The following is a 27,233-nucleotide window of genomic DNA, read 5'->3' as shown; positions in this document are numbered from 1 at the left end:
CCCACCGATGAAAGGTTCCGTTTCTTTTCTTCTTCCACTCCTGCACTCAACTTCCCCTTTACTTTTTGCTTTTTTAAGTCTAATAGGGAAAAGTGGATAGTAGAGTTATTATCCAACACATATACAAACAAGCCTTGAAACGGTACCGTTTGGCTGGTGGTGGTGCCAACTGAGAATAAGTAACAATAGTCTCGAGGTAGTGCAATACATACATGGCAAGTCGTGGTGAAGGAAGAGCACGATATGAGATACAGATAAAATGATGTCCTTCACACTACTAACATAGTTTTTTATTTATTTATTGGTGTAAATTGTTTACACCAATATTATATGCATATTTATAGATATATGTAATCTTTGCAATATAATTTTTTTACAGCAATTCTAGTAACTTAACAAAAGAAACTACAATACATATTTGAAATTTTACCTCAATACTTTTTTCGTGAAATTTTTTACCCTTATTTCATGGCTGATACATTTTGTAAATGTGAGCTGAAGTACAGATTAGATGGGGTAGTACTGTGTTGTTGGAGAAATGAGCGTATGCAGCGTAGCTATAGCAGATATGGTTGCTTCATGACATTTGTGTTAGTTTTCCTATAGATTAAATGTTAAATACCCACCAGGGCAAAGGTTATGAAAAGCTATGGATTTCCTTTTCAAACATCTTGGCGAAGTATGAGGGAACTGTATAGCAATTTTGATAAGCCGTTTGGGAAGAAATTAGTAATCTTAAGAATTCATTTGGTAGCATGAGTTATCATAAAGTAAACGAAATTGATGCTGAGCTCATAAACATGCGGGAGAGAATAAGGTTGGTATACAGTTTATAAATTATTTCTGACAGCGGCTTCTGTCAATTGCGCCACAATTTTGCTGGTGAACCGCGCGTTATTCTTGTATACATTAATTCATAATGAAAAACCAGCGCTGTACGTAGAAATGTTTGTAAATCGTGTTGTTAGACATTCTTAACTAATTAATTGGATTGAAACTTTGTTGTTTGTAGGACGAGATTGTTTGAATAACAATTTAGGTATCTGAATATAAAGATTTTTTCGTGGAGCAACAGGTGTCAGTTTCAATTCGTATTAATTCCCTAAATTAAACCCTTACGAAGTAATAAATGACTCGTAAGTTTGGATGCAATATGTTGGAATTTTTTCTTTTGTCTGTTCCTATTATGTGTATTATTTTTGTGATTGTTAATTATAGGCCATGTTTATTTAAAAGTAAATATTACTAAATTTGGTAATTAATACTAGCTTCATTTATGGTGATATTTATCTAGATTTCTCCAGTCTTGTCCGTGAGCACGATTGAATGATGTAGTACAAGAGTGTGCACTCTGTATATGCAGTATATATAAAAGATAAGAATGAACAAATAAATAATATATGAAGGTTAACTGTATGTCCAAGCACTGTTTGATTTGCTCTGCCTTATTCATTTCTCTTGATATTTATATATATTTATCAAGAGAAATGAATAAGGCAAAGCAAATCAAACAGTGCTTACACATACACATCTTCTTATATATATATATATATATATATATATATATATAAGAAGAAGAAGAAGAAGCAGTGAAATCTATGGCACATTACTTAACCTGATGTAGACAAATTTTCTTGAAGTGGACAGATCTCTTCTTTGAGATCTAGTTATTATTATTAGTATTAGTAGTGGCAAACGATGAAAGAAAGTAAGCTTATATATCATTAAATGGGGGGGGAAAACTTTTCCCACATCACCTGTCCAACCTTTAAACTACTCACTTCCGCAACACCAGATAGAAGTGTGGTGTTGCGGAAGTGACACCAGATAGAAGTGTGTTTGAACAGTCAACTACCTGCAGGCCAAAGGCAAATTTACGCACATATCCCATAACCACCCTTTCTCAATTTAAATTTATATCCTCTCATATGTGTTGTGTGAGCAAGAGGAAGGATGGCATCAGTGTTAAGCTTACTCAGTTGATTGATAGCCTTAAACACCTCAATCAGATCTCACAGGTGCCTAGTTGCCAGATGCTGCAGTTTACAGAACTTAAGCCTTTCTTGGTAAAAGTATACCTTTTTGTTCCCCTTATTAATCTCCTTGCCCTTTTTCTGAATCTGTTCCAACAGATCTACATCCTTCCTAAGATGAGGCTTTTGGACCTGTGTGCAAGTACTCAATATGTGGCTTAACCATTATCTTATACAATGGAATAGTCACCTCCTTATTCCTGGTGGCAAAATTCCTATATATTATTGACAAAATCACATGAACTGCCTTAGCAGCCTCTCTACACCATGGGAAGAACTTCATCTGACTGCACAATTACCCCTCTGCCTGACTCCAAAGTCTCATTTTCTACTATCCCCCTGAGTGAGGTACTACGAAGTTGGTATGCTATTTTGGGATTAGTGCTAACCGTATGCAGTACCTTTCATTCGTCAATGTTCAACTTCACTTGGCATTTTTCTAGTTTTTTGCAGTAGTATACCCTGATTAATCTCATTAAACACTACCAACCTTCATATCATCTGCAGACTTAGACATTAAGCCAGATATGCCTTCATCAATTTTTTAACAAATGCAAATGGTTGATTAATGAAGGATAGTTTTCTGACATCTAGTGGTAAGAGGAATGTGAAATGTAGGCTTTGTTTTTTTGAGTGATAATGGACCTGCTTAGCTGAAGGTGAAATATGGTTCTGAAGCACATGGGATTTTAAAAGTATTAGTATTATTAGTGGCAAATGATGCAAGAAGAGCTATAAAGCATCAGCCAAAAAAAACCAAAAAAACCTTTCCTCATCACATGTCCATTCCTTTCAATAATTTATCTAGTTTTTCCTCGAATTTATTCAAACTACCTACCTCCACAGATGGAAAGACGCTATACTTGATGAATATTTTCTGCATGGATTCAAGTATATTGATGTAGTTGTTTCTGTAGGTAGAACCATATAGGGGAGGCAAATTCAGAACATTGGATCAAGGCTTTAAACAACAGAACTGGAAATATAGAGTATTGTAACATTTAAGTATTCCTAATAAATCCTTTTCAATGTGGTTAGTCTTTCTATCAGCCAGACTAACCACATTTTGAATATGATTATTGAAGTTGCATGATTCAGAGAAAGCAATACCAAGAACTTTTATTTGGGTGATTGGTGTTCAGATGATCAGAAAAGAAAATTGAAATTTATATTTCTTTCTGGGATTAGCAAAGGTGTTTGAGTTAACCATGGTTCAAGTTGATGTGACTGCCAAATACAGTTAATGACACTTTTGTTTTCAAAATGATTAGTTGTAAACTCCTCTGTTGTTAGTGGTCATGCCAGGGTATAAACAGAACATCACTGATACTTGAGATGTACTCTCAAAAGACAAAGATCAGTGATAACAGATTTATCCTTTGAAAACTGTATTGATCCTTGCTGAAGAAAGGGTTTAAATATGCTGAAAATACTTACTGCTCTATTCCTTATCCAAGTTATTGTATCAAATAGCTTGGCTAAAGATTTTAGAATGCAGGATTGCAGTATTTAGTCTGACTATCTATTTTTCATTATTTTTATGTAAAGCAGGGGTTCTTAACTATTTTGTGTGGTCCCCTCCCTGCCATATCACTTCCCTTATTCTAGTTTCAAAATTTGTGAATGAAATACATGGTTAGAAAATTCAATTATTGGTGTCCTTATCACTTCTCCTAGACCTCTGTCTCACTTCTTTCCCTTAGGAAGGCAATCCCCTTATTTAAGAACCCCTGATGTAAAGGAATAGCGTTATCAATTTGAGATTGGCAGAATATATATCAACTTTGAAGGATAGGCTCAGTCTCAGGGATTGGGAGGGGTTTCTTAAACATTCATTTCAAAAACATAAAGGAATCCTAAATCATTAAATCTTATAATAAAGGTAGATAGTCATCCTTGTTGATCAGAAAGTCATTCTTAGTATTGAGAGGTGTGTTTATGATGGTTAGTGGATATATTATTACATTTTGGATGATAGTAATCTATTTGGAGTTCTGAAGATTTTTGGTACTCAGTCTGTTTTTCAAACAAGTTAAGATAATTAGATTCTCCTATACCATTGTCATGGGAAGATGCCGGCTGAGCTAGTGGCGGTGCAGTATACCTTACGGTTTGCCCTTAAGAGAGGAATTTCTAGACAGATTTTGGTGTTAGGTCGTGTCTAGTGGGGCAGGCTGCTGTAATGCTCAATTTACCATCTGAATGAAGGCAGATCAATGATGAATTGGAGGCCATCCGGCAACCGCAGTGGATCAATTCTGAGAAAGGTCGTCATTTGTACACCATGCCTTTGGTTCGTACTGTGAGTCAGGAACGACGTTCTTGGCTCAGTTTGGGCTTACGCTGTTCTCACTGGACATGGCCTGAAATCAAGGTTGTTTTGGTTGGGGTTATCCCAACGGAGTTTATGCTTGCGGAGAGTCATTTTATGAGGACGTAAGAGCAAGATTGGAGTGAGGGATGTTTGCTCTCACTGCTCCTGTTTTAAAGGAATTGTTTATTGATCATAACACTTTTTGTTGCTTTATTGATTTTGTTAAAGTCGCTTATTTAAGAAGGAGGGCGATGTCCAGCTAGTAGTAACGACTCACCTCATTGTGGTTGGGACGGTAACTCATGGTGTGGACCCACGTGATTGGCCCATCCCCACCACGAGGCCAAATGGTCGAAATTGCTGATAAAACATTTTTTGTTTATTTGAGTTGACCAGTGGTCTTGTGCTGAAATAACCTATTAGACTGGTAGAAGAAGAAACAAATGAAAACCAGGTTGCATATGGGTGAAAACCCGGGTGGTGACTTGGGATGAAAGCTCACTCAAATGACAAATGTACCATTTTCATAGTGTTTAAGATATAAAGTTTTTGTTTAATTTTAAGGAAATACATATTAAATCATGTTGAATATTTTTGAAAGACCCCCTTTAGGCCATGATTAGGCGGCATCTTGAATACTTTATACAGATCTGGAGGCCTCACTTTAGGAAGGATGTAGATCTGCTGGAATGGGTGCAGAGAAGGGCAACCAGATTGGTGAAGGGAACTAAAGGATGCTCATACCAAGAAAGGCTTCAGTTCTACAAGTTTCAGCATCTGGAGACCAGGCACTGTGGTAGAGATCTGATTGAGGTATTTAAGGTCTTGAATGGATTGAGTAAACTAACTTTGATGGCATTCTTCCTCCTGCTGAGACTGCACACATATGAAAGGGGCATAAATTCAAGTTGAGGAAGGATGTTTGAAGGATAGATGTGCTGAAGTTTGCCTTCAGCAAGCAGGTGGTTAATTTTTGGAATAAACTTACATCTGTTGTGGAAGTGGGTAGTTTAAATAAATTCAATGATGACCTAGGCAAATTCTTGGAGGGTATAGATGTGTGAAGTGTGACCCTTTTTTTTTTTTTGGCTGATGCTTTATAAGCTTGCTTTCTTGTATCATTTGCCACTGCTAATCCTAATACTATATACAAGGTACAATGTCATTCAATATTTCAGGAAAGAGTTGATATTCAGAAAGTTAAACCTGTTGTCCCAGTTAATGCATGCAAGAACAATGGCAGTTATTTGTGAACTAGCTTTTTTTTTGTAAATTTGTGAGTGTTTTCCATTAACCTTTAATAGTAGTAGTAGTGGCATGTGATGCAAGAAAGAAAGTGTATGAGCTTATGCAGCATCAGCCAAAAAATTCTACATCTGTCTTTTCTTAATTTGAATTTATGCCCCCTTAGGTTCGTAATCTGAACAAGTAGAAGGATCCCATCAGAATTCAGCATGCTCAACTCATTCAAGGCCTTATACACCTCAATCAGGTCATCATGCAGGTGCCTAGTCTCTCGCCACTGCAATTTGTAGAACTTAAGCCTCTCTTGGTAAGAGGATCCCTTCATTCCCTTCACGAATCTTGTTGCCCTTCTCTGTACACACTCAAGCAAATCTACATACTTCCTAAAATAAGGCCTCCAGACCTGTATTTTTTTTTATGTGAACCCCAAACACGAGAGTTATTAGAACCTATAGTACTTAGTACCGTGCTTGGGTTGTATGCAGTACTCAAGGTGTGGCCTGACCATTGCCTTATACAGAGGGACAATCACCTCCTCCTTGCTAGCAAAATTCCTATATATCATTGACAAAACCCCATGACCTGCCCTGGCAGCCTGTCTGCATTGCTCAGAAAACTTCATATCCAACTGCACAATTACTCCCAGGTCTTTTTCATTTTCTACCACCTTAGGTGTAGTACCACTCAGTTGGTACTTTTCTCTGGGGTTACTTCTACCCATATGCAGTACTTTGCATTTGTCAAGGTTAAACTTCAGTTGCCACTTCTTAGCCCCCAATGCACCATAAAAAATCAAATCAAATCAAACTTCTTAGCCCATCTGCCCAAATTATATAGATCCTGTTGCAGTCGCACACTGCCATTACTGTCATTAACAACCCTGCCAACCTTTGTATCATCTGAAAACTTCGACACTAAGCCTGATATACCTTCATTAATATCATTGATAAATATACAAAGCAACAGTGGACCCAACACCGAACCCTGTGGGACTCCACTAATAACATTAATCCACGAAGGGCAGCACCATTGATTACCACCCTCTGTCTTCTCCCACTTAACCATCCTTTTATCCATTGTAGCAACTTACCCTTAATACCATTCTGCTGCAATTTGTACAATAGTCTTCCATGCACAACAGTATCAAAAGCTTTCCTGAAATCCAAATATATGATATCAAAATTATTTTTTGCATCCAGTTCCTTTGTAACCACATCATAATAACCAATCAAATTTGTCAGACAAGACTTTTCCTTAACAAATCCATGCTGTGTCTGAATTATTTCTGCAGCGTTGCCTAGATGATCCTGCAATGCATCTTTAACCATTGACTCCATTATTTTACCTGGAACAGAAGTTAAACTAACTGGTCTGTAATTACTTGTCACCCTTCGATCCCCCTTTGTGAATTGGGGATACATTTGCACATCTCCAGTCCGTGGGAACCTGCCCTGAGTCCAAGGATGCTCTCATAATTATGGCTAAGGGTTTGCTTAGTTGCTTTGCCACCTTCTTTAATATAACTGGATGGATCCCATCCACCCCAGGTGCTTTTCTTATGTTTAACTTCAACAATTTCTCCTCCATTTTGCTCTCAGTTATTACAAAATCATAAAGTACCCTGCTATAATTTGATAACCTTCTGCCATTTTCAAACCTTAATCATTCCTCATGTGCGAATGTAGATGCAATATACTCATTCAGTTTGTTTGCTATCTGAACAGGATCATCAACAGTCGAACCATCGATGTTAAGTGTACCAATCAGATTCACCCCTTCCTTTTAGAGTTTATATAAGTAAAGAAATCCTTGCTGTTTTTCTTAGCCACTTTTGCCAAGGATTTCTTGTAATCTGCCTTCGCCTGCCTAACCTCCTTTGTGACCTGATTACAGAATAGCTTATATCTGCCATAGGCTTCTGAGTCGTTTGATAATTTATATGCATCCCATGCATTTTTCTTCTCTGCCACGAGTCTCATTAGTTCATTTGATAACCATTTAGGGCTAAACCTTGAACAATATTTCTTAATATGTATGAAACTTTTAGTAGCATCCACGATTAATTCCTTGAATGCTTCCCACTTAGAATTTACTGTTGGTAACGTCGTCAGTTGATCCCACTGTACAGAATTTAAAAACTGTCTGAGACCACTGTACTCAACTTCACCTTTACGAAAGCGGCGCCTCCGTAGCCAGGCGGGAAGGAGCAGCAGTGTGTAGCACACGCTTCTTGATTAGAACGGGGCTCGAGCCTGTCACCACCAAATACGGAGGATGCGGAAAGGTCAGAGAATGACCACCGCATATCACGCAAATTTACGGAAGCAAAAACCCTTTCCTTTACCCCTGATGGTAATTAAATCTTTAAGTAAATCCCACATCAGTACACTGTGATCACTGCCATCTAGTGGTTCCTTTATCTGCAAATTCTTAATACACGAATGATTACTGCTGATAACCAGATCAAGAGTATTACTCTCTCTGGTTGCCTATCGAACATGCTGCTGCAGAAAGCAATCATCCAATAAATCCACAAAAGTCGTGACTAGTGTGTGAGTGACCAACCCACACGTTCCAGTTAATATCTGGGAAGGTAAAATCCCCCATTATAAGACATTCTGATTTACTAGCCCACTCTATTTCTCTTTACAATTGTTCATTGTACTCATTCGAGTCATTAGGTTTATAACACACTTCTCTTATTTTTGCTTTCGCAGTGTTTATGTCACACCAAACTGACTCAACAGTGCACTGTTCATCTATATCAACTGGGTGCACTTCTTTTGATTTTGTTTTTCTTAATTAACAGCATAACTCTTCCTCCCTTCCTATCCTGTCTATCCTTTCTCTACACATTGTACTCCCCAAATTCCAGTTCTGCATTCCTTATATCTGTGTGACACCACGTCTCTGCTATCCCAACAACTAATCACCAACATTTGATTTTAAGAACATAAATGCCAACATACTATTTGACAGACACCTGGCATTTCTTTTAAAGTATAAAAATGAGCTCAAAAAATCACATAGCAACAAAATGCCATGAAAGAAATTATTTAAATAACTCTTTACTTAAAATGCACAAAAAATACTTATTCTATTATATTGCTATAAAAAAATAAAATAGGTTAACATGAAAATTCCTGAAATTTGCAAAATTCAAAGGTATCCGATGATATTGGTCATTTTCTGTCTTAATATTTTAATTGTAATATTTTTTTAACCCTCAAGTTTTTGCAAGGAATGGTGTGAATTTTTTTTTTTTTTTTTTTTTTTTTTTTTTGGCTGATGCTGCATAAACTCATACACATGCTTTTTTTCATCAAAAGCCACTACTACTACTACCCAAGCTAGCAGTTTTTCAACCCACCTAACACTGCCTCGATAGCATCAGCAAATATTCTTGCACCCTTTCTATTTAAGTGTATCCCATCCCTTCAGAAGCAGTCTCTCCTGTTAACAAGTACAGACCAGGCTGAAAAAAATTCTACCCCTTGAGCCTTGCTCAATTTTTCCAGGGCTGAATTGATTGACAAGCCTCTCATCATATACTCTCTCCTATTGTGTCTGGGCAGAATTGCAGACACTTTCAAATTAATCCCTGATTCAAGGGTTGTTTTCAACAGTGACATGTACTTGTTAAGTAATTCCACTGGTCTCCTACTCTTAATATCGATAGTGCCAATGTGTACAACAACATTTCCTAGTGCCACATTTCCTATGTGGCACTAGCTACCATAGCAAATATGGTAGCTGGTGTCACTGGTAGTGATTTATAGTTGGAATCAGTATATTTTTCTCGACTTCTGCTCCAGACCGATAGCATGCATTGCCTGTTTACCAAGCATGCAGTACGAAGGGGCAGTAGTGGTAAAGCAGTTTGTCCTGTAAGTTTCCTGTAGTTTGCTGTGGTTCTCACGTTGGCTTTCTTTACCTTTGCCCCATGTGTATTCAGTTTGTTTGTTCACTTTATTAATCCATAATGTGTTTATAATCCTCTTATTATTTTTCAGATTAAATTTTATTAAGATTTAAGTAATTGTAAAAGTGACCATTGTGGCACCAAGTATTACATGGAAGTATTTTAGCATATGTAATTTATGTGATACCACCATATCAAAGGGTGGTATCACCCTTTGGTATGGTGGTATAAATGAGTGTGAACAATTCAGGGCTGTCCTAAGAATTCTTCCATTTTCAGGTTCTCATACAGGGATATGGATCAGTGAAGAGTTGAACAATGTGCTAGAAGAATATAAGATCTCAAAAAGCAAAGTCTTTCTCATACTGCAAGATTCTGGAGCAAATATGGTAGCTGGTGTCACTGGTAGTGATTTATAGTCGCAATCATGTTTCACACATACATTACAACTTTCATAGTATGAATCAGAGCTGTACTACTACTAATATTTACTAATATTACAACTTTCAATAAATAACTCCATATTTGCCCAGCAGGCTGTAAGGGCTGTTGTTACTATCAATAGGAATATTGTAAAATACTTCAGTCATTCTGTTTCAGCATTAACAAATTAATGGAAATGCAGGAGTATCTAAATTTAAAGAAGCATGAATTAATTCAAAATGCATCCATTTGTTGGAATTCAATGTGCTACATGCCAGAAAGAAACACAGAACAGTGAAAAGCTCTTGCAACATATGCTGTGGATAACAATATTCCAACATTAAGTTCGTACTAGTGGGGTCCCGTAGAAAAAATTGTCCAGCTCCTAGATCCATTTGAAGAACTCACTAATGAAGCTAGTAAAAGATATTCTACCACTTCAATAGTAATCCCTACAATTTTGACTCAATTTATTTTTCTACAAAGCTATCCAAAATGATAATTTCAGTGGAATTCTTACCACCGTTGAGGAGCTAAAATCATCAATTGTGAAAATATTTTCCGCTTACATAGAAAATAAATCTTTGTGTTTATCTGCTTTTATAGATCTCCTAGATTTAAGATGAAATTTCAAAGAAGTGATATGAAAAACAAAATAAAGGAATGGATTTTATAAGCTCTGGAGCAATATCAAATGGAGTTAAGAGGGGATTCTCTTGATCATATTTGAACAGGATATGCTTCAACCAGTTCCACTGAAGATCAAAATACCCCAGTCTTTACTATAATTTTTTCAAGTTTGTTTGATGAATTAGCTTCTGCTATGACAGACTGTGTTCAAAACGAAGGAACAGAAGAAATGTCATCCAGACTAAGTTCAAAAGAAAAGCGATCCTCAAAAAAAAAAAAAAAAAAAAAAAATTCATTGTTGCGCTGTAGAATTCAATCAGTATTTAAATTTGCCATTACTGCCTAGAAATTATAGCCCATTTCTATGGCGGAAAAACATGCGAGAGAAACCCCTTCTGAATAAACTGACTTTGAAATATTTAAGTGCACCAGCTCATCAGTTGAAAGTGAAAGAATAGCATTAGTTAAGGCATATAATGCAAGAAAGCAAGCTTATACAGTCAGCCAAAAAAAAAACCCTTCCTGTTTCACCCATTTGGTCACTCCAAATGTTTGCTTGTTCAGCCTTAACTTTATTTAAGCTATCAACTTCCACAACAACAGATGGAAGTCTGTTCCAGCAATCAACTACCCGCTGGCTAAAGGCAAACTTCCGCACATCTATTCTACAACTGTCTTTCCTCAATTTGAATCTATGTACCCTCAGGTTCTTAATCTGAGCAAGCGGAAGTAACCCGCCAGCATTGAGCCTGCTCAAACCATTCAAGGCCTTATTATACACCTCGATCAGATCACCTTGCAGGTGTCTAGTTTCCAGATGCAGCAACTTGCAGAACTTAAGCCTTTCTTCATAAGCGCACCCCTTTGTTCCTCTCACTAATCTTGTTGCCCTTCTCTCTACTCGTTCTAGCAACTCCTCATCCTTCCTAAAATGCAGCTTCCGGACCTGTATACAGTACTCAAGGTGTGGACAGACCATCGTCTTATACAAGGGGATAATCACCTCCTTATCCATACTAGAAAAATTTCTGTTTATCATTGACAAGACACCATGAGCTACTCTTGCAGACCATCTGCACAGCTCAGAGAACTTCATGTCTGCCTGCACAAGTACCCCCAGGTCCTTTTCATTCTCTTCCACTGTCATTGTAGTACCACAGAGTTGATACATTACTCTGGGGTTACTGCTTCCCAGATGTAGTACTTTACATTTGTCAATGTTAAACTTTATTTGCCGCCTCTCAGCCCATCTGCTCAACTTTTCTAGACCGTGTTGCAGCAGTGTACTGTCATTAGTGTCATTAATAATCCTGCGAAACTTCTTAGCTGCAAACTTGGACATTAAGCCTGATATACCATCATCAATATCATTTATAAATACAGAAAACAACAATAGACCCAATGCCAAACCTGGAGGGTCTCCACTAATAACATTAGTCCATGAAGAGCAGTGTCCATTGATTACCACTCTGTCTTCTTCCACTCAACCATCCCTTTATCCAAGCCGACTGGACTAGCCGAGTGGGTAAAGTACCTGCCCGGCAACCCAAAGGTCGCGGGTTCGATTCCCGCCTCGAGCTTGGATCAAAGTACTGCAAAAACTTTGGGAGGTGCATTATGGCCACAGAAGCCGATGCGCCAACAATTACCAAATCAAAAAAAAAAAAAATCCCTTTATCCATAGCAGCAATTTGATTCCAATGCCGCACTGCTCCAGTTTGTGCAGCAGTCTTCCATGTGCAACAGTATCAAAAGCCTTTCTAAGATCCAAATATATGATATCAAAGTTATTCCCTGCATCCAGTTGTTTTGTGACCACATCATAGTATCCAGTCAAATTGGTCAGACAAGACTTCCCCTTAACAAACCCATGCTGTGTCTGAGCTATAACTGAAGTCTTGTCCAGATGATCCGCAGTGCTTCTTTAACCAGTGCCTCGATTAATTTCTGTGGAACAGAAGTTAAACTAACAGGTCTATAATTACGCCCTTTGATCCTCCTGTGTGAATTGGGGTCACATTTTCACATCTCCAGTCCATGGGTACCTCCCCTTAGTCTAAGGAAGCTCTCATGATTATGGCTAAGGGTTTGCTTACTTCCTTTGCTGCCTCCTTTAATGTAACTGAATAGATACCATCCACCGCAGGTGCCTTTCTTATGTTTATCTTCAACAATTTCTCCTCCACTTTCTTCTTAGTTATTACAAAATCATCTAGCTCACCGCCAGAGTTTACTTCACCTCTGGCATTTCCCTTCCTGAATAACTCCTCATGTGTGAACGTAGATGCAAAATTCTCATTTAGTTTGTTAGCCACCTGAGCAGGATTATCAATAGTTGAACCATCGATATCCAGTGGACCAATCTGATTCATCCCCTTCCTTCTAGAGTTTACATACATAAAGAACTCTTTGCTGTTTTACTTTGCATCCTTTGCCAAAGATTTCTCATAATCTGTCTTTTTCCTGCCTAACCTCCTTTGTGACTTGGTTACAGACCAGCTTATATCTATTGTAGGCTTCCATGTCACCCATTAATTTAAGTGTCCCATGCATTTTTCTTCTCTGCCACATGTCATTAGTTCATCCGACATCTATTTAGGCCTAAACTTGAACAATATTTCTTAGTTGGTATGTAAAGCCTAGTAGCTTCCAAGATTAATTCTTTGAATGCTTCCCATTTTGAATTTGCTGTTGGCATCATCAGTTGGTCCCACCTTAGAGAATTTAAATACCATCTCAGACCTCCATAGTCGCTTTTACGAAAGCAAAAATTTTTCCCTTTACCCTTGATGGTAGTTACCTCTTTGAGTAAATCCCACTTCAGCATACTGTGATCACTGCCACCTAGTGGTTCCTTTATCTGTTAAGAATGCATGCATTAAGAATCACTACTGATTATCAGTAGTGGATTCTTAATTCCTGAAGAATCACTACTGATAATCAGATCAAGAATATTACTCCCTCTAGTTGCTTCCTGAACAAGGCGCCTCCGTAGCCCAGTGGGCAGGAGCAGCAGTGCATAGCACACGCTTCTTGATCAGACCTGGGTTTGAGCCCGTGACCACTAAATACGGAGGATGCGGAAAGGTCAGGAAATGACCACTGCATATCCCCTGAGCAATATGGCCTTAGTTGCTAATGCTCCTAAAAACCAAATAACAACAACAACAGCTTCCTGAACATGTTGATGTAGAAAACAATCATCCAATAAATCCACAAAAGCCTTGCTAGTGTGCGAGTGACCAGCCCACAAATTACAGTCAATATCTGGGAAATTAAAATCCCCATTATAAGACTCTGATTTACTGGCCCACTCTATTTCCCTGTACAGTTTTTTTTATTATACTCATCAGAATCATTAGGCCTATAACACTCCTACTCTCAATTTTGATTTCCCAGTGCTTATGTCACGCCAAACTGACTCGACACTGCACTGTCCAGCGATGTCGACTGGCTGCACTTCCTTGGATTTTATGTGTTTCTTAACTAATAGTATAACTTCTTCTCCCTTCCTGTGCTGTCTGTCCTATCTGTGCACATTGTACTCCTCAAATTCCAGTTCTGTATTCCTTATATCTGTGTGACACCACGTCTCTGATATCCCAAGAATATCTGCATTTGATAAATGGATAAATGTAAATGGATGGCCAGTGCTCAAAACAGAAGGAACTGGAAAGTTGCTGGAGAGGCCTTCATCCTGCAGTGGATTGAAAATGGCTATTGATGATGATCTGCCTTTGATGTTTTGACCAACACAAACTCATCAAATTTTTACCAAATTCCTAGCATTGGTATACATGCAAGTATACATGCACCTTTTCCCATTCTTAGCTACCCTAACACAACACATGTGTTTCCTTGTACCCCAATGACTCCCAGCAGTCTTTGAAATACCCTGCATCTTGTTTTCCAGGCTGCTGCTCATTCCAATAGAAGCAGTGCAATAATCACTTTCCCCTCTGCCACCGGCTACTGTTAATCTATTAGTCTGTGTAACCCACCAAGCTAACAGTTTTCTGACCCACCTAACACTGCCTCGATAACATTAGCAAATAATCTTGCACCCTTTCTATTTAAGTGTATCCCATCCCTGTAGAAGCAGTCTCTCCTATTAATAAGCACAGGCCAGGCTGAGAAAAATTCTACTCCTTGAGCCTTGCAGAATCTCTCCAGGGCCGAAATGATCGACAAAGTGGGGAGAACAATAGAAGCAACAGATGACTTTGACAGAATGTGGTAGAGCAATGGTTCCCAAACTACTGAGATCTATGGACCCTTTCAAAAATGGAAAAAAAAAGTTTGTGTACCCTCATATATATATATATATATATAAAATTTTATTTATCATCAATTTGCTGTATGTAGAATGAATAATTTGGCCAGTTCCAGAGGGTCGTTTCACGGACCCCCTCAAACTTGTCTACAGACCCCTAGAGGTCCACGAACCCCAGTTTGGGAACCAGTTTGTGGTAGAGAGATTTTAAGCCAGAGAAGATCGAAAAGGGGAGATTCCAAATTACCAAGTCTCTGACAGGAAATATCAGTGCTAACATATGCACAAGTATCACCTTTGAAGTGAAAGGAATTGTACAGGGAATAATTACAACTGAGATGAGCAGTGGTTGACTCAACTGATAATTGGGATTCTGTCAAGAAAGGTATTTGGGCTTGGCAGACTGTATTGGAAATGGACATCATTGAGATTGGAACTGAGACCATGCATATTTGTGAAACGAACGGGGAACGGGGAAGTCGGGTTTTTGCTTTCGTAAAGGCGACTATGATGGTCTGAGACAGTATTTAAATTCTATACAGTGGGACCAACTGATGATGTTACCAACAGCAAATTCAAAATGGGAAGCATTCAAGGAACTAAACTTGGAAGCTACCAGGCTTTACATACCAACCAAGAAATATTGTTCAAGGTTCAGGCCTAAATGGTTGTCAGATGAACTAATGAGACATATGGCAGAGAAGAAAAATGCATGGGATACATACAAATTAATGGGTGACATGGAAGCCTATGATAGATATAAGTTGGTCTGTAACCAAGTCACAAAGGAGATTAGGCAGGCAAAGGCAGATTATGAGAAAATCCTTGGCAAAGGACGCAAAGAAAAACAGAAAAGAGTTCTTTACCTATTTAAACTCAAGAAGGAAAGGGATGAATCAGATTGGTCCACTGGATGTTGATGGTTCAACAGTTGAGGATCCTGCTCAGGTGGCTAACAATCTAAATGAGTATTTTGCATCTACATTCACACATGAGGAGTTATTCAGGAAGGGGAATGTCGTAGGTGAAGTAAACATTGGCAGTGAGCTAGATTATTTTCTAATAACTGAGAGGAAAGTGGAGGAGAAATTGCTGAGGATAAAACATAAAAAAGGCACCAGGGGTGGATGGGATCTATCCAGTTATATTAAGGAGGCAGCAAAGGAAGTAAGCAAACCCTAGCCATAATTATGAGAGCTTCTTTGGACTCAGGGGAGGTACCCATGGACTGGAGATGTGCAAATGTAACCCCAATTCACAAAGGAGGATCAAAGGCTGACACAAGTAATTATAGACCTGTTAGTTTAACTTTGGTTCCAAAGGTCGCGGGTTCGATTCCCGCCTCGGGCTTGGATCAAAGTACTGCAAAAACCTTGGGAGGTGCAATATGGCCACAGAAGCCGATGCGCCAACAACTACCAAATCAAAAAAAAAAAAAAAAAATTAACTTTGGTTCCAGGAAAATTAATGGAGGCACTGGTTAAAGAAGCACTGCAGGATCATCTGGACAAGAATTCAGTTATAGCTCAGACACAGCATGGTTTTGTTAAGGGCAGGTCTTGTCTGACCAATTTGATTGGATACTATGATGTAGTCACAAAAGAACTGGATGCAGGGAATAACTTTGATATTATATATTTGGATCTTAGAAAGGCTTTTGATACTGTTGCGCATGGAAGGCTGCTGCACAAATTGGAGAAGTGTGGCATTGGAGGCAAATTGCTTCTATGGATAAAGGGATGGTTGAGTGGCAGAAGACAGAGAGTGGTAATCAATGGACACTGCTCAACGTGGACTAATGTTATTAGTGGAGTTCCTCAGGGTTCAGTGTTGGGTCCATTGTTGTTTTCTGTATTTATAAATGATATTGATGATGGTGTATCAGGCTTAATGTCCAAGTTTGCAGACGATACCAAGGTTGGCAGGGTTGTTAAGGACACTACTGATACTATGCTGCTGCAACAGGATCTGGAAAGGTTGAGCAGATGGGCTGAGAGGTGGCAAATGAAGTTTAACATTGACAAATGTAAAGTACTACATATGGGAAACAGTAACCCCAGATCAACGTATCAACTCTGTGGTACTACGCTGACAGTGGTAGAGAATGAAAAGGACCTGGGGGTAATTGTGCAGGCAGATATGAAGTTCTCTGAGCAGTGCAGACGAGCTGCAAGAGTAGCTCATGGTGTCTTGTCAATGATATACAGGAATTTTTCTAGCAGGGATAGGGATGTGATTATTCCCTTGTATAAGGCATTGGTCAGGCCACACCTTGAGTACTGTATACAGGTCTGGAGGCCTCATTTCAAGAAGGATGTAGAGCTGCTCGAACGAGTACAGAGAAGGGCAACAAGATTAGTGAATGGAACAAAGGGTTGCTCTTACGAAGAAAGGCTTAAGTTTTGCAAATTACAGAGCCTGGAGACTAGGCATCGGCGAGGTGATCTGATAGAGGTGTATAAGGCTTTGAATGGCTTGAGCATGCTCAATGCCAATGGGATTCTTCCTCTTGCTCAGAATAATCACCTGAGAGGGCATAAATTCAAATTGAGGAAGGATGGTTGTCGGATAGATGTGCGGAAATTTGCCTTTTAGCCAGCGGGCAGTTGGTTTGTGGAATAGACTCCCATCGCTTGTTGTTGAAGTTGATAGCCTAAATAAATTTAAGGCTCAGCTGAACAGGTATTTCGAACGAACGGAGGGGTGAAATGGAGTAGTGGTTGTTTTTTTTTTTTTTTTTTTTTTTTGGCTGATGCTGAATAAGCATGCTTTCTTGCATCATATGCCTATGCTAATGCTAATGCTAACTTATCTGTGTAAAGATAAACTTCCAAGTTTGTTCTATTAGTTTTACTATTCATGATGTATTGCATAGTGAAAAATGGATGTCTCTGGCAGCCTCAAGGATCTTGCAGTCCTTATAAATTTTCCATATTTTAATTCTCAAAAATATGGAAAATATCATGTTTCTTTTCTGAATTAATTAAATTTTCTTTTGTAGATCTGCTGCAGATGGGTCAGAGAGTTTACATTCAAGAGTAAGTTTAAGTAGTGATGAAGGATTTGAAGCTGATGAAGATGATTCCCTCTTAGAGACGCATTATTTAGAAGGGAAAAAACGAAGCAAAACATATAAATTATTCTGCTGTTTTTGTAACTGTGTTCAGGTCTGCTTATCAAAGTAAGTGAGATTCTGTGAAATTTCCTTTTTATCAGCACCTAGTTATGATTCAGTAATTCAGCCAGATCATCTAGTAATTTTTAATGATTAAATACAATTATAATTCATAATATCAGAAATTATATTTTTTGAATTTTATTGAATAAAATTTGTATTTTTTTTTTCATAATTATTACTGTACTTTGTATAATTTAACACCAGTTTGGTTAGAGTACTGTACTGTATTGTGCTAAAGCAGTGGTTCTCAACAGAAGTGCTGTGGCACTTTGGCATGCCGCTAGATTACAAACTACCTATTCAAACTAATGGAAATTGGTGATTTTAAGTGTACTGTGCATGCAGTGTTTTTCATTTCAAGGGTGGTGCATTTAGTGACCAAAGTTTGAGATCTGCTGCACTAAACTGTCTGCACAGTGATTGTGACCATATATGCAATCTCTGATTATTATATGAATTAAATAAAACTTTCAAGTATTCTTTTTCCATTTAATGCTTGCAGTGTTAAAATTACTCATATTAACCATCATTTTGGGATAACCTAGATATGTCTCTTCAGTAATAATCAAAATTTTCACTATATATCTTTCTGTTTTTTTTTTGTTTTTTTTTAAATTTTTATTTTTTGATTTGCCACAATATAGTAAACTCCGGAAAAAAATGTTTGCATGAAGCATCATATCATACTTTATAAGGAAGATGAATATTAGAATTGAACCCTTTTAGATGTCGGTACTGAGGAAGCTTGAGAAGGCGAAATGTACAGCTAGGGTTTGGATATTAAATATACAGGTAATCCCCACTTAATGCAAGAGATGTGTTCCTAAAAGTGCCATGTTATGTGAATTTGTGTTATGAGAATACTGAAATTCCATGGAAAAAACTAAACTATGCGAAAGATGACATGGGTGCAATATAACAACTGCTGTGCAATGTACTTTATTTATTATGTTGAATGTTTTTTAATTCTTTTACAGCATATAATCAGCAGAAAAGTACAGTGCTGTACAGATACTACAAATGTATGGGGAGCATCTGAAAAGTTCGTGGCCTGAGTATGAAGGGGTTATTTGAGGAGTTTGGTAACATATTACTTTTCAATGTAGCTCCCCTGTGTAGTCAATACACTTTTGTCACCAATGCTGCACTGTGCTGATTCCAGGGGTGAAGAAAGTTTTTTCTCTTGGACCTCCAGAAATTCATCCACTGCAACAGTGACATCGCCGATGGTGGGAAAATGGATGCCAGCCAGGTACTTTTTCAAATTAGTAAATAGGTGAAAATCCAATATTGGGGTGAATATAGGGGATAGTACAAGACTTGAAAGCTGCACTTATGCAGTGCAGCCATGGCAATGACAGACTTCTGAGCAGGCATGTTGTCCAGGGGAATCAGACTCCTTTGCTGAGTTTTCCTTGGCATTTGTCTTTGATGTTTTCAAGCAGATGCCTAACAAGATCTGCATAATATGCCTCTATGACAGTCTGCACTCTCTGAAGATCCACCATCAACTCTATCAACCATGATCCACTAACACGCCATCAGCATCCCAAAAAACTGATGCCATCGCCTTTCCAACAGAAGGAATCAACTTGGATTTCTTTGGAGTGGGAGAAGAGCTGTTTCCACTGTTTGGACTGTTCTTTTGTCTCTGGCTGAAAGTGATGGACCTATGCTGGTCCATCACTTTCAGGAAGTGTGCTGGATCTGCTTGAATCAAATGTTCACTTGACTTGACAACTCTCGTGCATATTTGATCTGCCATCAACAGCTTTGGCACCCATAGTGAGAACCTTTGTTATTATGTGGTACACCTTTCAGATGACATGCCCAAGATGCTGGCAATATACTGAACCAGTCAACTTGTTGATCACCCAATAATAGATCATGGACACTGTCAATAACTTCTGGAGTGATCTTCCAGGCTCTCCCTCCCTCATTTAAATTCTGCTGCCCACTTCTTAATCATGGAATAGGAAGGGACATCCTCCCCAAATGTTGTAATCATATCCTTGTGAATTGCTTTTGGCATTAGTCCCTTTTTTCTCAAATATTGGATGACTGCACGTGGACTGATTTTGTCCATCTTTCTGCATTCACTCAACTTTGTTGACTTCGGGACCTGTAATTAAAAAAAGATATTATTGAAACTGTAAGCATGAAATTTTGTGGGTTACTATTTGAAGTGTCATACATTAATTACAGAAATTTTTAATTACAGAAATTTAGTATAGAAATTTTTATCACTACCGTTTCGTACTCAAGCTATGAACTTTTCAAACCCATTGTATATGAACTTGCCATGTGGCAGAGAATATATGATGAATTGGCATTTGTAAAATCCATTTAAAATTGTTATTGCAATTTTAAATTGCCTCATCCTCGTCTTTGTTTTTTAGGAGATGTGATTTAGAATGTTACTTAGAAGAAATCACAAAATTTAAAAATGAACTGGAATCACAGCATGAGAAAGTTGGGAGAGAAATCCCACTATGTAGTTTTCACTTTTTAATTCTGATATTACTCACAGAGTAAGAATTTTATTGTTATCTCTTTTCTTGGTATCAAATGCAGTGACTTGACAATGAATACACTATCGAACTTAGTACAAAATGTATTCAGACATCTTGAAAACAGTGACTACTACATTTATATTATTACAAATCATCTCCCTTATAAAGTCTATCATACAAATTATCGTCAAAAGTTTTGCTAATGCGTTTATTATTTCTAAGGTCAATGTCTCCTTTCAGTTTTTCTTTAAAATTTATGGGACCATCTCCTTTTATCTCCTCACATCTCCTTTTATCCTTTTACAGTTTTATGAAAAGCTTATTTTTATGGATTTCTAATTACATTTTTCATTTTCAAATACATGTCTATTATTCTTTTCGGTTACAGACCTACTGAATGCTGAAGTTATGATCAAGTACAGTGGTCTCTTGCTAACTTATGTAACTTGTCCATGGTTGGTCATAGCCCATGGCTGACATGGGTTATATGACTTGTGGGAAATAGGTAGTCAAGATTGAGCACCCTCTGACAGATCTGCTTAAAGTCATATAGCGTACTGTGAAGTTTAAAAATAAGATTATATACTTTTAAAAACATTTTAATAAAAATATACATAAAAATATTGTGCAGTTGACCTCATACAAAACCAGTACAGGCACTCTACGGCTCTCAACTTACGGAAATGAAACTTTACGTAAGTTTTTGCTTGCCAGTGCAAACTTAAAAAATTGTGGAAACGTATTTTGCATCCTGTAGGAATAAATGGAGGTATCGTGAAATTATCGTAATGTGAACCCAATAACACGTTTTTTTTTTTTTTTTTGGTAATTCGTTCCAAAACCTCGGAAGTTTGAAATTTTCACTATATAACTAAGCTGTTGATCTCTCTAAAAGGTCATTTTTATAATGGAAATTTCACTGCACTTTCATTTTTATCATGTTTTGTTATAAGAATCAATTTTGAATGCCTTTGTGATGTTTTTCTAAAACACATTTCTGGAAACCACTGCCATAAAACAATAAAAACAATTTGCACTTTCTGGTTTATTGGGCTTTTCTGTTAGTGCAATCTATTATAAATGGGTAGTAAACTCAATTTTATTGCATTTGCGATAATACCGATAACTGGAATTCTGTGGGTTTTTACGCTATGGTATTATGGTGAAATGAGTTCCCCTTCACTGAAATCGTCAATCATATAAAAAACATAAATAAATTTTCAAAATCTTCTTTTCATTCCTATTTACTTATTACAATGTGAAAGGAAAGGGATGAAAGGGATCAACAGAAAGTGCAAGTGCTGACAGTGCTAGGAAATAAAACAAAATTGATTTAGAAATGAAGATGATTAATTAAGACGTACGAAGCAGGACAAAGTTTGTCATCTATTGCATGGAATTAGGTCTTGCTGCTTCAATAGTGAATACTATTCAGTGGGACAATGTGCATATAAAAGAACATGTTAAAGAATCAATGCATTTAAGATCAGTGATCACAAAACAGCATTCAGGTGCTATATCAAAGATGGAAAAACTGTTAATAATATGGATGGAAAATCAGAAGCAAGTGCCCCTTAGTTTAATGGCCATTCAAACAAAAGCAAGAAGTATTTATGAAGATATTAAGGATAAGTACAGCGAAACCCCAAGCCAAGTTCGTGGCAAGCAATGGGTGGTTTAATAGGTTCAAGCATCGCGCTGGTTTCCAAAACATTAAAGTATGCCATGAAGTTGCCACTGTCGATTCTGCAGCTACAGAGAAATTTCGTGATTGTTGGAAAAAATCCCTTCTAAATCTCCACAGCCCTCAACTTCTGCAGCGGCGTGCTTATCAGATGGAGAGTTAATTCTGGCAACGATGCTCGAAAGGTAAAACTTGCCGATGTTATGCCTGTCTCTTGTCTCTCTTTGTAATTTTGAAATTTTTGTAATTTTGTACACTTTTTGTAATTTTTCCTGCACATGACATAAAAAAATTGAAAAAATAATTCTATTTACATGTTTGTCAAACATTTCTTTTTTGCTTCAATCAATTTCAGCACACAGTTGCGAGTGCTGCATAAGCATTTAGAGACATTCTGACTTACTTAAAATTCGACTTACGTAGAGTTCTGCAGAATGCAACCCTTACGTAAGTTGGGGATTGGCTGTAAATAGAGTAACCTTTCACCCTAGTGGTCTGTTACTCACTCATTCCTTTTCTTAATCTCTTGACTGCCTAAATCAATAGTAAAGAAAAATTTATTTGCAGTTGAATTATCGTAATCCTTTTGCCTTCCTACCTATAGTAGAATACAGTAGTACAATAACTGCACCACTATATTTTGCACTATTGTAAATAGCAGTTAATAACTATGTATGGCTATTGTTTTAGGTCTGTTAGTTTTATTGTTAAGTAAAAAAATTTTAAGGATGTGTGTAAACATCTATAGCAAAGATGTTTCTACAGTAAGTGTCTTTATGGTGCATTGATATTCATGAAATTCTATAATCAAATGGTTTTTTTTATTCAGGCATAATTGGAGTAAAAGTCAGCTATAGAACAGGGTCTTTTAAAATCTAATTAATTTTCAATTAATTATAATTTTAATAAAATAGAACAGGTTTTTTTCTAATGTCATTTTATGAATAGTAATTTTAATCTGATATGTAAAAGATAGATATATGATGACTTGTCCAGAACTGCTGCCTTTCTAAAATGCTGACTGTTGTGTGTTGTAATTAATTTAATTTGGGCAGTTTGTCTTGGTGCACCCTTTAAATTCATTAAACTAATTTACACAAGTTTGTATTCATTTCCACATTAGGAAGTAAATCTTAAATTGCTTAGTACTGCTGTAAATACTGTTACAAGGAGTTTTGTAATAATTGCTGTAAAAGAAATAGAGAAATATTATTTAAGAATTTATTGATACATTAATAAACAGAATTTAGCTATGTTATAAGTGTTCACTACCAGCCTTACTCAGTTATCAGTTCAGTCTGTTAGGACACTTATTCATGGCAGTATACACAATTTCAATTAAATATTGGCAGCTGCTACTGTGATCAGTGATCGCTTCAGAATGTCAGGATGTCCTTTGTTGTAACACATCAGAATCTGCAGTTTGTTGTTTTTCCCAGAAGACATATCCAGTGCAGTAAATCTAGAATGTGACTCAAATGCAATTTCTCATGATGTTTTTTCTTTCCACCCTAGAGTTCCCCCCACTGGGAGCTGTGGCCATGAACTTTATTATTTTGATTTTAAATTTTTCTGCACCAGTGATGAGTTTTTCCTCAGTGAGATAATTTTGTATTTTTTTTTTTGCTCTACTGTTGGAATAAGTTTCTGATTGTAATTTCTGATTTATTTTAGTGCATTCTTCCTGAATTCCTATAGAAAGCATACAGCACTATATCTGATTTAATTATACTGTAATAATAATGTAAATGCACAAGGTTTAATATGGTATGAGCATAAAATAACTATGTAATATCAGTGTAAATACACCATAGTTAGCTCATAAAAATACACTACAATCATAGTGTAAAGTTCTCAATTTAATTGTATCTCACATTGTGACTACCTTCACAATGAGTTACCATGTATTGTACTACCTCAAATAAGTAAAATTTTGCTAATAGAATATTATTGTTACTTATTCTCAGTGGGCACCACCACCACCCAGATGGCACTGTTTCAAGGCTGCTTGTTGGCCTATCGTCAGCGGGTGGGCAGGTACCCTGGTGTTGCAATCACGTCAACCCAGTTGTGAAGTTAATTCCACGATATGAGATGTAAACAGGTGTAGAGAATAATACTGTAATAATAATGTAAATGCAGGAGTAACAATAAATCAAGACATAATACGATATGAGAATGAAATAACTATATAATATCAGTGTAAATACACCATAGTGAGCTCATAAAAAAAAACTAAAATCGTTGTGTAAAGGCATTTAATTGATTTAATTTAAAATTAATTTGATTTAATTGTAAATTACTATAACTAATTGTAATAATAATACATTACATCTTGGCATCTCTCATATTGTGGAATTAACTTCACAACTGGGTTGGCATGATTGTAATACCAGAGTACCTGCCCACCCACCAACGATAGGCCAACAAGCCTTGAAACGGTGCCGTCTGGGTGGTGGTGCCCCCTGAGAATAAGTACCAATAGTCTTCATTATTAGCGAAGCGTTACTTATTTGAGGTAGTGCAATACATGGTAACTCGTGAGGTAGTCACAATATGAGATACAATTAAATCAGTGCCTTTACACTATGATTGTAGTTTATTTTTGAGCTAACTGTGGCGTATTTACACTGATATTATATAGTGATTTAATTATGTGCCTGTTTGCCTGGCTGTTGTTTATGTTGCTTGTTTCCCTGGCCCTTGTTTATGGGGAGAATTTTGACAAATTAGGTTGTTAGTAGCATTGATCACATTGGATGACCAGATCTAGAGTAGTTACCTAATCTCAATGTTACTGTCATTTAATGGTATGGTAGACTAATTATTTGCTGATTCCATTAGGAATTTATAGAAATTTCTTGGGAGAAAGACATACTGTACATAGTAATTAACTGATTCTAATAAGAGATTAAAAAATGCTGCACGGCGTGTAAATTTTAAAGCCGGAAAACGATAGAGTTTATTGAAACAAGCTCGAAAGAAAATTTTACAGAAAGCATTACAATAAACCAACCATTCAGAGGCCACTTTTAATGTTTCGAAATCCTTGTGGATATCGTTTTTACATCTAAAGTACAGAGCCGACTGCCTGTGGTATTTAATTTGTAGAAATTTTAAAATAACAAAGTTTCAAAATGGAAAAATCAAGTAGCTACTATGCTTCTTGCTGTGCTATAACATTTACTTGATTTCTCTTTGTCTCCCCACTCTATATGAACTTGCACAAAGAGAAATATAATTACAACTAATAATATTTGACTTTATGGGAGTTAATGTGTGTAATATATTATTAATTATTGATATTGTCAAGGGTGGCCTGAAAAATAACCTGGTAGTTCATAACCTCAGTGCTAGGTGGTGCAGCAAGCCCCAACTAGATTCTCCTTGTGTCTAATAGTTTATATTAGTATGTATGAAGTAACATTTCTGTGTGGTTGTATGTTTACAAGTTACATTGTTTTAAATAGAAGTGTCTTTGAACACATTCAAAAAACATGCAGTTATTGAGTTAACTAGTTTTTGAGACTCAGTGGTGTTATCTACACAGAATATTTAGAAATAACAGACCACAGTCAATTCAATTTAGTACATAGAAACATTGGGCAAGCTCAAATAAGAATCGAATACATAAGATCTGGTGCTAGAGTTGCTTCAACACAACATTCAATATCACTGCAGCTGGGTAATGTTGGTAGGAATTTTATTGATGATATTTGAAGTTGTTCTGCATGCTCTCTGTAGCCTAGCTCTCACCAAAAGTAATTTTTTTTGTTCCCAAAGCTTATAGAACCTTTCTAGGAAACAGCTGAAACAGATAGAGAATCAAAGCAGCTGTGAAGAGATGGTTGGCCTCTCACCTGAAAGAATTTTACTTGAATGGCATACAGAAACTTGTTAAGTGCCTGATTAAATTTGAGCATATGTAGAAAAATATGTAGAATTAAAGAGTGCATATGGGCTTTTTGCCTAGTTGGTGCATCATGCTGAAAATAAATAAACAATGTGAAATTAAAGAAGTTTTTTTTTTTTTTTTTATTTATTTAAAAGCTTAGACACTTCTGTGATTGCTTGTTTCTGATGAGGGGACTTACTGGCCCCTCATCATTATATACCATTTTGGCATGTAAAGTTAGAACTCTGCAGTTATAAAATAGCTAATGCTGTGTTGGCCTTTCAAAATAATGAAAAGGAGGCCTTTCTTATTCTTGTATTTTAAACACAACATTGGATGAGATATTTATTTTAATGTTATGCCAAAGTAAAATAATTTAATTTTTTAACATTAAAATTATAATAAAATCACATTAAATTTAATAATAATGCAATTTGAAATGATTTTGTCTGTACATTGATGCCTTAATCGTGCTGTTTGTTTGCTTGTTATTTGGTTTTTAGGAGCATTAGCAACTAAGGCCATATTGCTCCGGGGATATGTGGTGGTCATTCCCTGACCTTTCCGCATCCTCCGTATTTGGCGGTCACGGGTTCGAACCCCTGTGTGATCAAGAAATGTGTGCTACGCACTGCCACTCCTACCCACCTAGCTACGGAGGCACCTTTTAATCGTGCAAAGTACTAAGTGAGCGCTGCCTGTAGTAGTTAAACTCAAGTTAATCATGCTTGCATTTTTGTGGACATCATAAATTGTTTGTAAAGAAGATTAATGTGTTATATTTTGAAATCATCTGCCAAAATGTATTTATATGTATTTTGGTTTTCCAGGTGCTGCAAGGCAACATCAAGAAAGATGTGTGGGGGAAATGGTTATAGATCACGAACAGTATTCATAGGAAGAACATGTAGTGAAAATTTTCCACCAAACATAATAAAGAACCAGAAATATAATATTATAACATTCATTCCATTGGTAAGCTTTGGCTGTTTTAAATCTTGTTAATTAATTAATGTTTTCTGCCATTTTGAATTTAAGTAGGAATTTTTAAAGTGCAAAGAGGTTGAAGGGGAAGAAACTAATTTTTAATTTTATTTTTTATTTTAAGTTCTGATCATAAGTT

The 27,233-nt window shown here is 36.8% G+C and overlaps 1 protein-coding gene across 1 annotated transcript in view; it reads left to right on the top strand.

The window, feature by feature from the left end:
• The first annotated feature begins 676 nt into the window (after nucleotides 1-676).
• Nucleotides 677-27,233, top strand: part of LOC150089919 (putative phospholipid-transporting ATPase IIA) — a 359,368-nt gene continuing 332,811 nt past the window's right edge. Inside the window, exons 1-3 of the mRNA XM_090368898.1 lie at nucleotides 677-817; nucleotides 17,842-18,021; nucleotides 26,941-27,085. Of these exons, the coding sequence (XP_090225024.1) occupies nucleotides 756-817; nucleotides 17,842-18,021; nucleotides 26,941-27,085 (387 nt within the window). The 5' untranslated portion in view covers nucleotides 677-755. The remainder of the gene's footprint in view (nucleotides 818-17,841; nucleotides 18,022-26,940; nucleotides 27,086-27,233) is intronic.

The sequence above is a fragment of the Mastigoproctus giganteus genome, chromosome 2, assembly GCF_048544385.1.
Source record: "Mastigoproctus giganteus isolate SK-2022 chromosome 2, ASM4854438v1, whole genome shotgun sequence".
Taxonomy (NCBI): Eukaryota; Metazoa; Arthropoda; class Arachnida; order Uropygi; family Thelyphonidae; genus Mastigoproctus; species Mastigoproctus giganteus.
The sequence above is the reverse complement of the archived record's forward strand: the minus strand, read 5'-3'. Positions and strand labels throughout refer to the sequence as shown.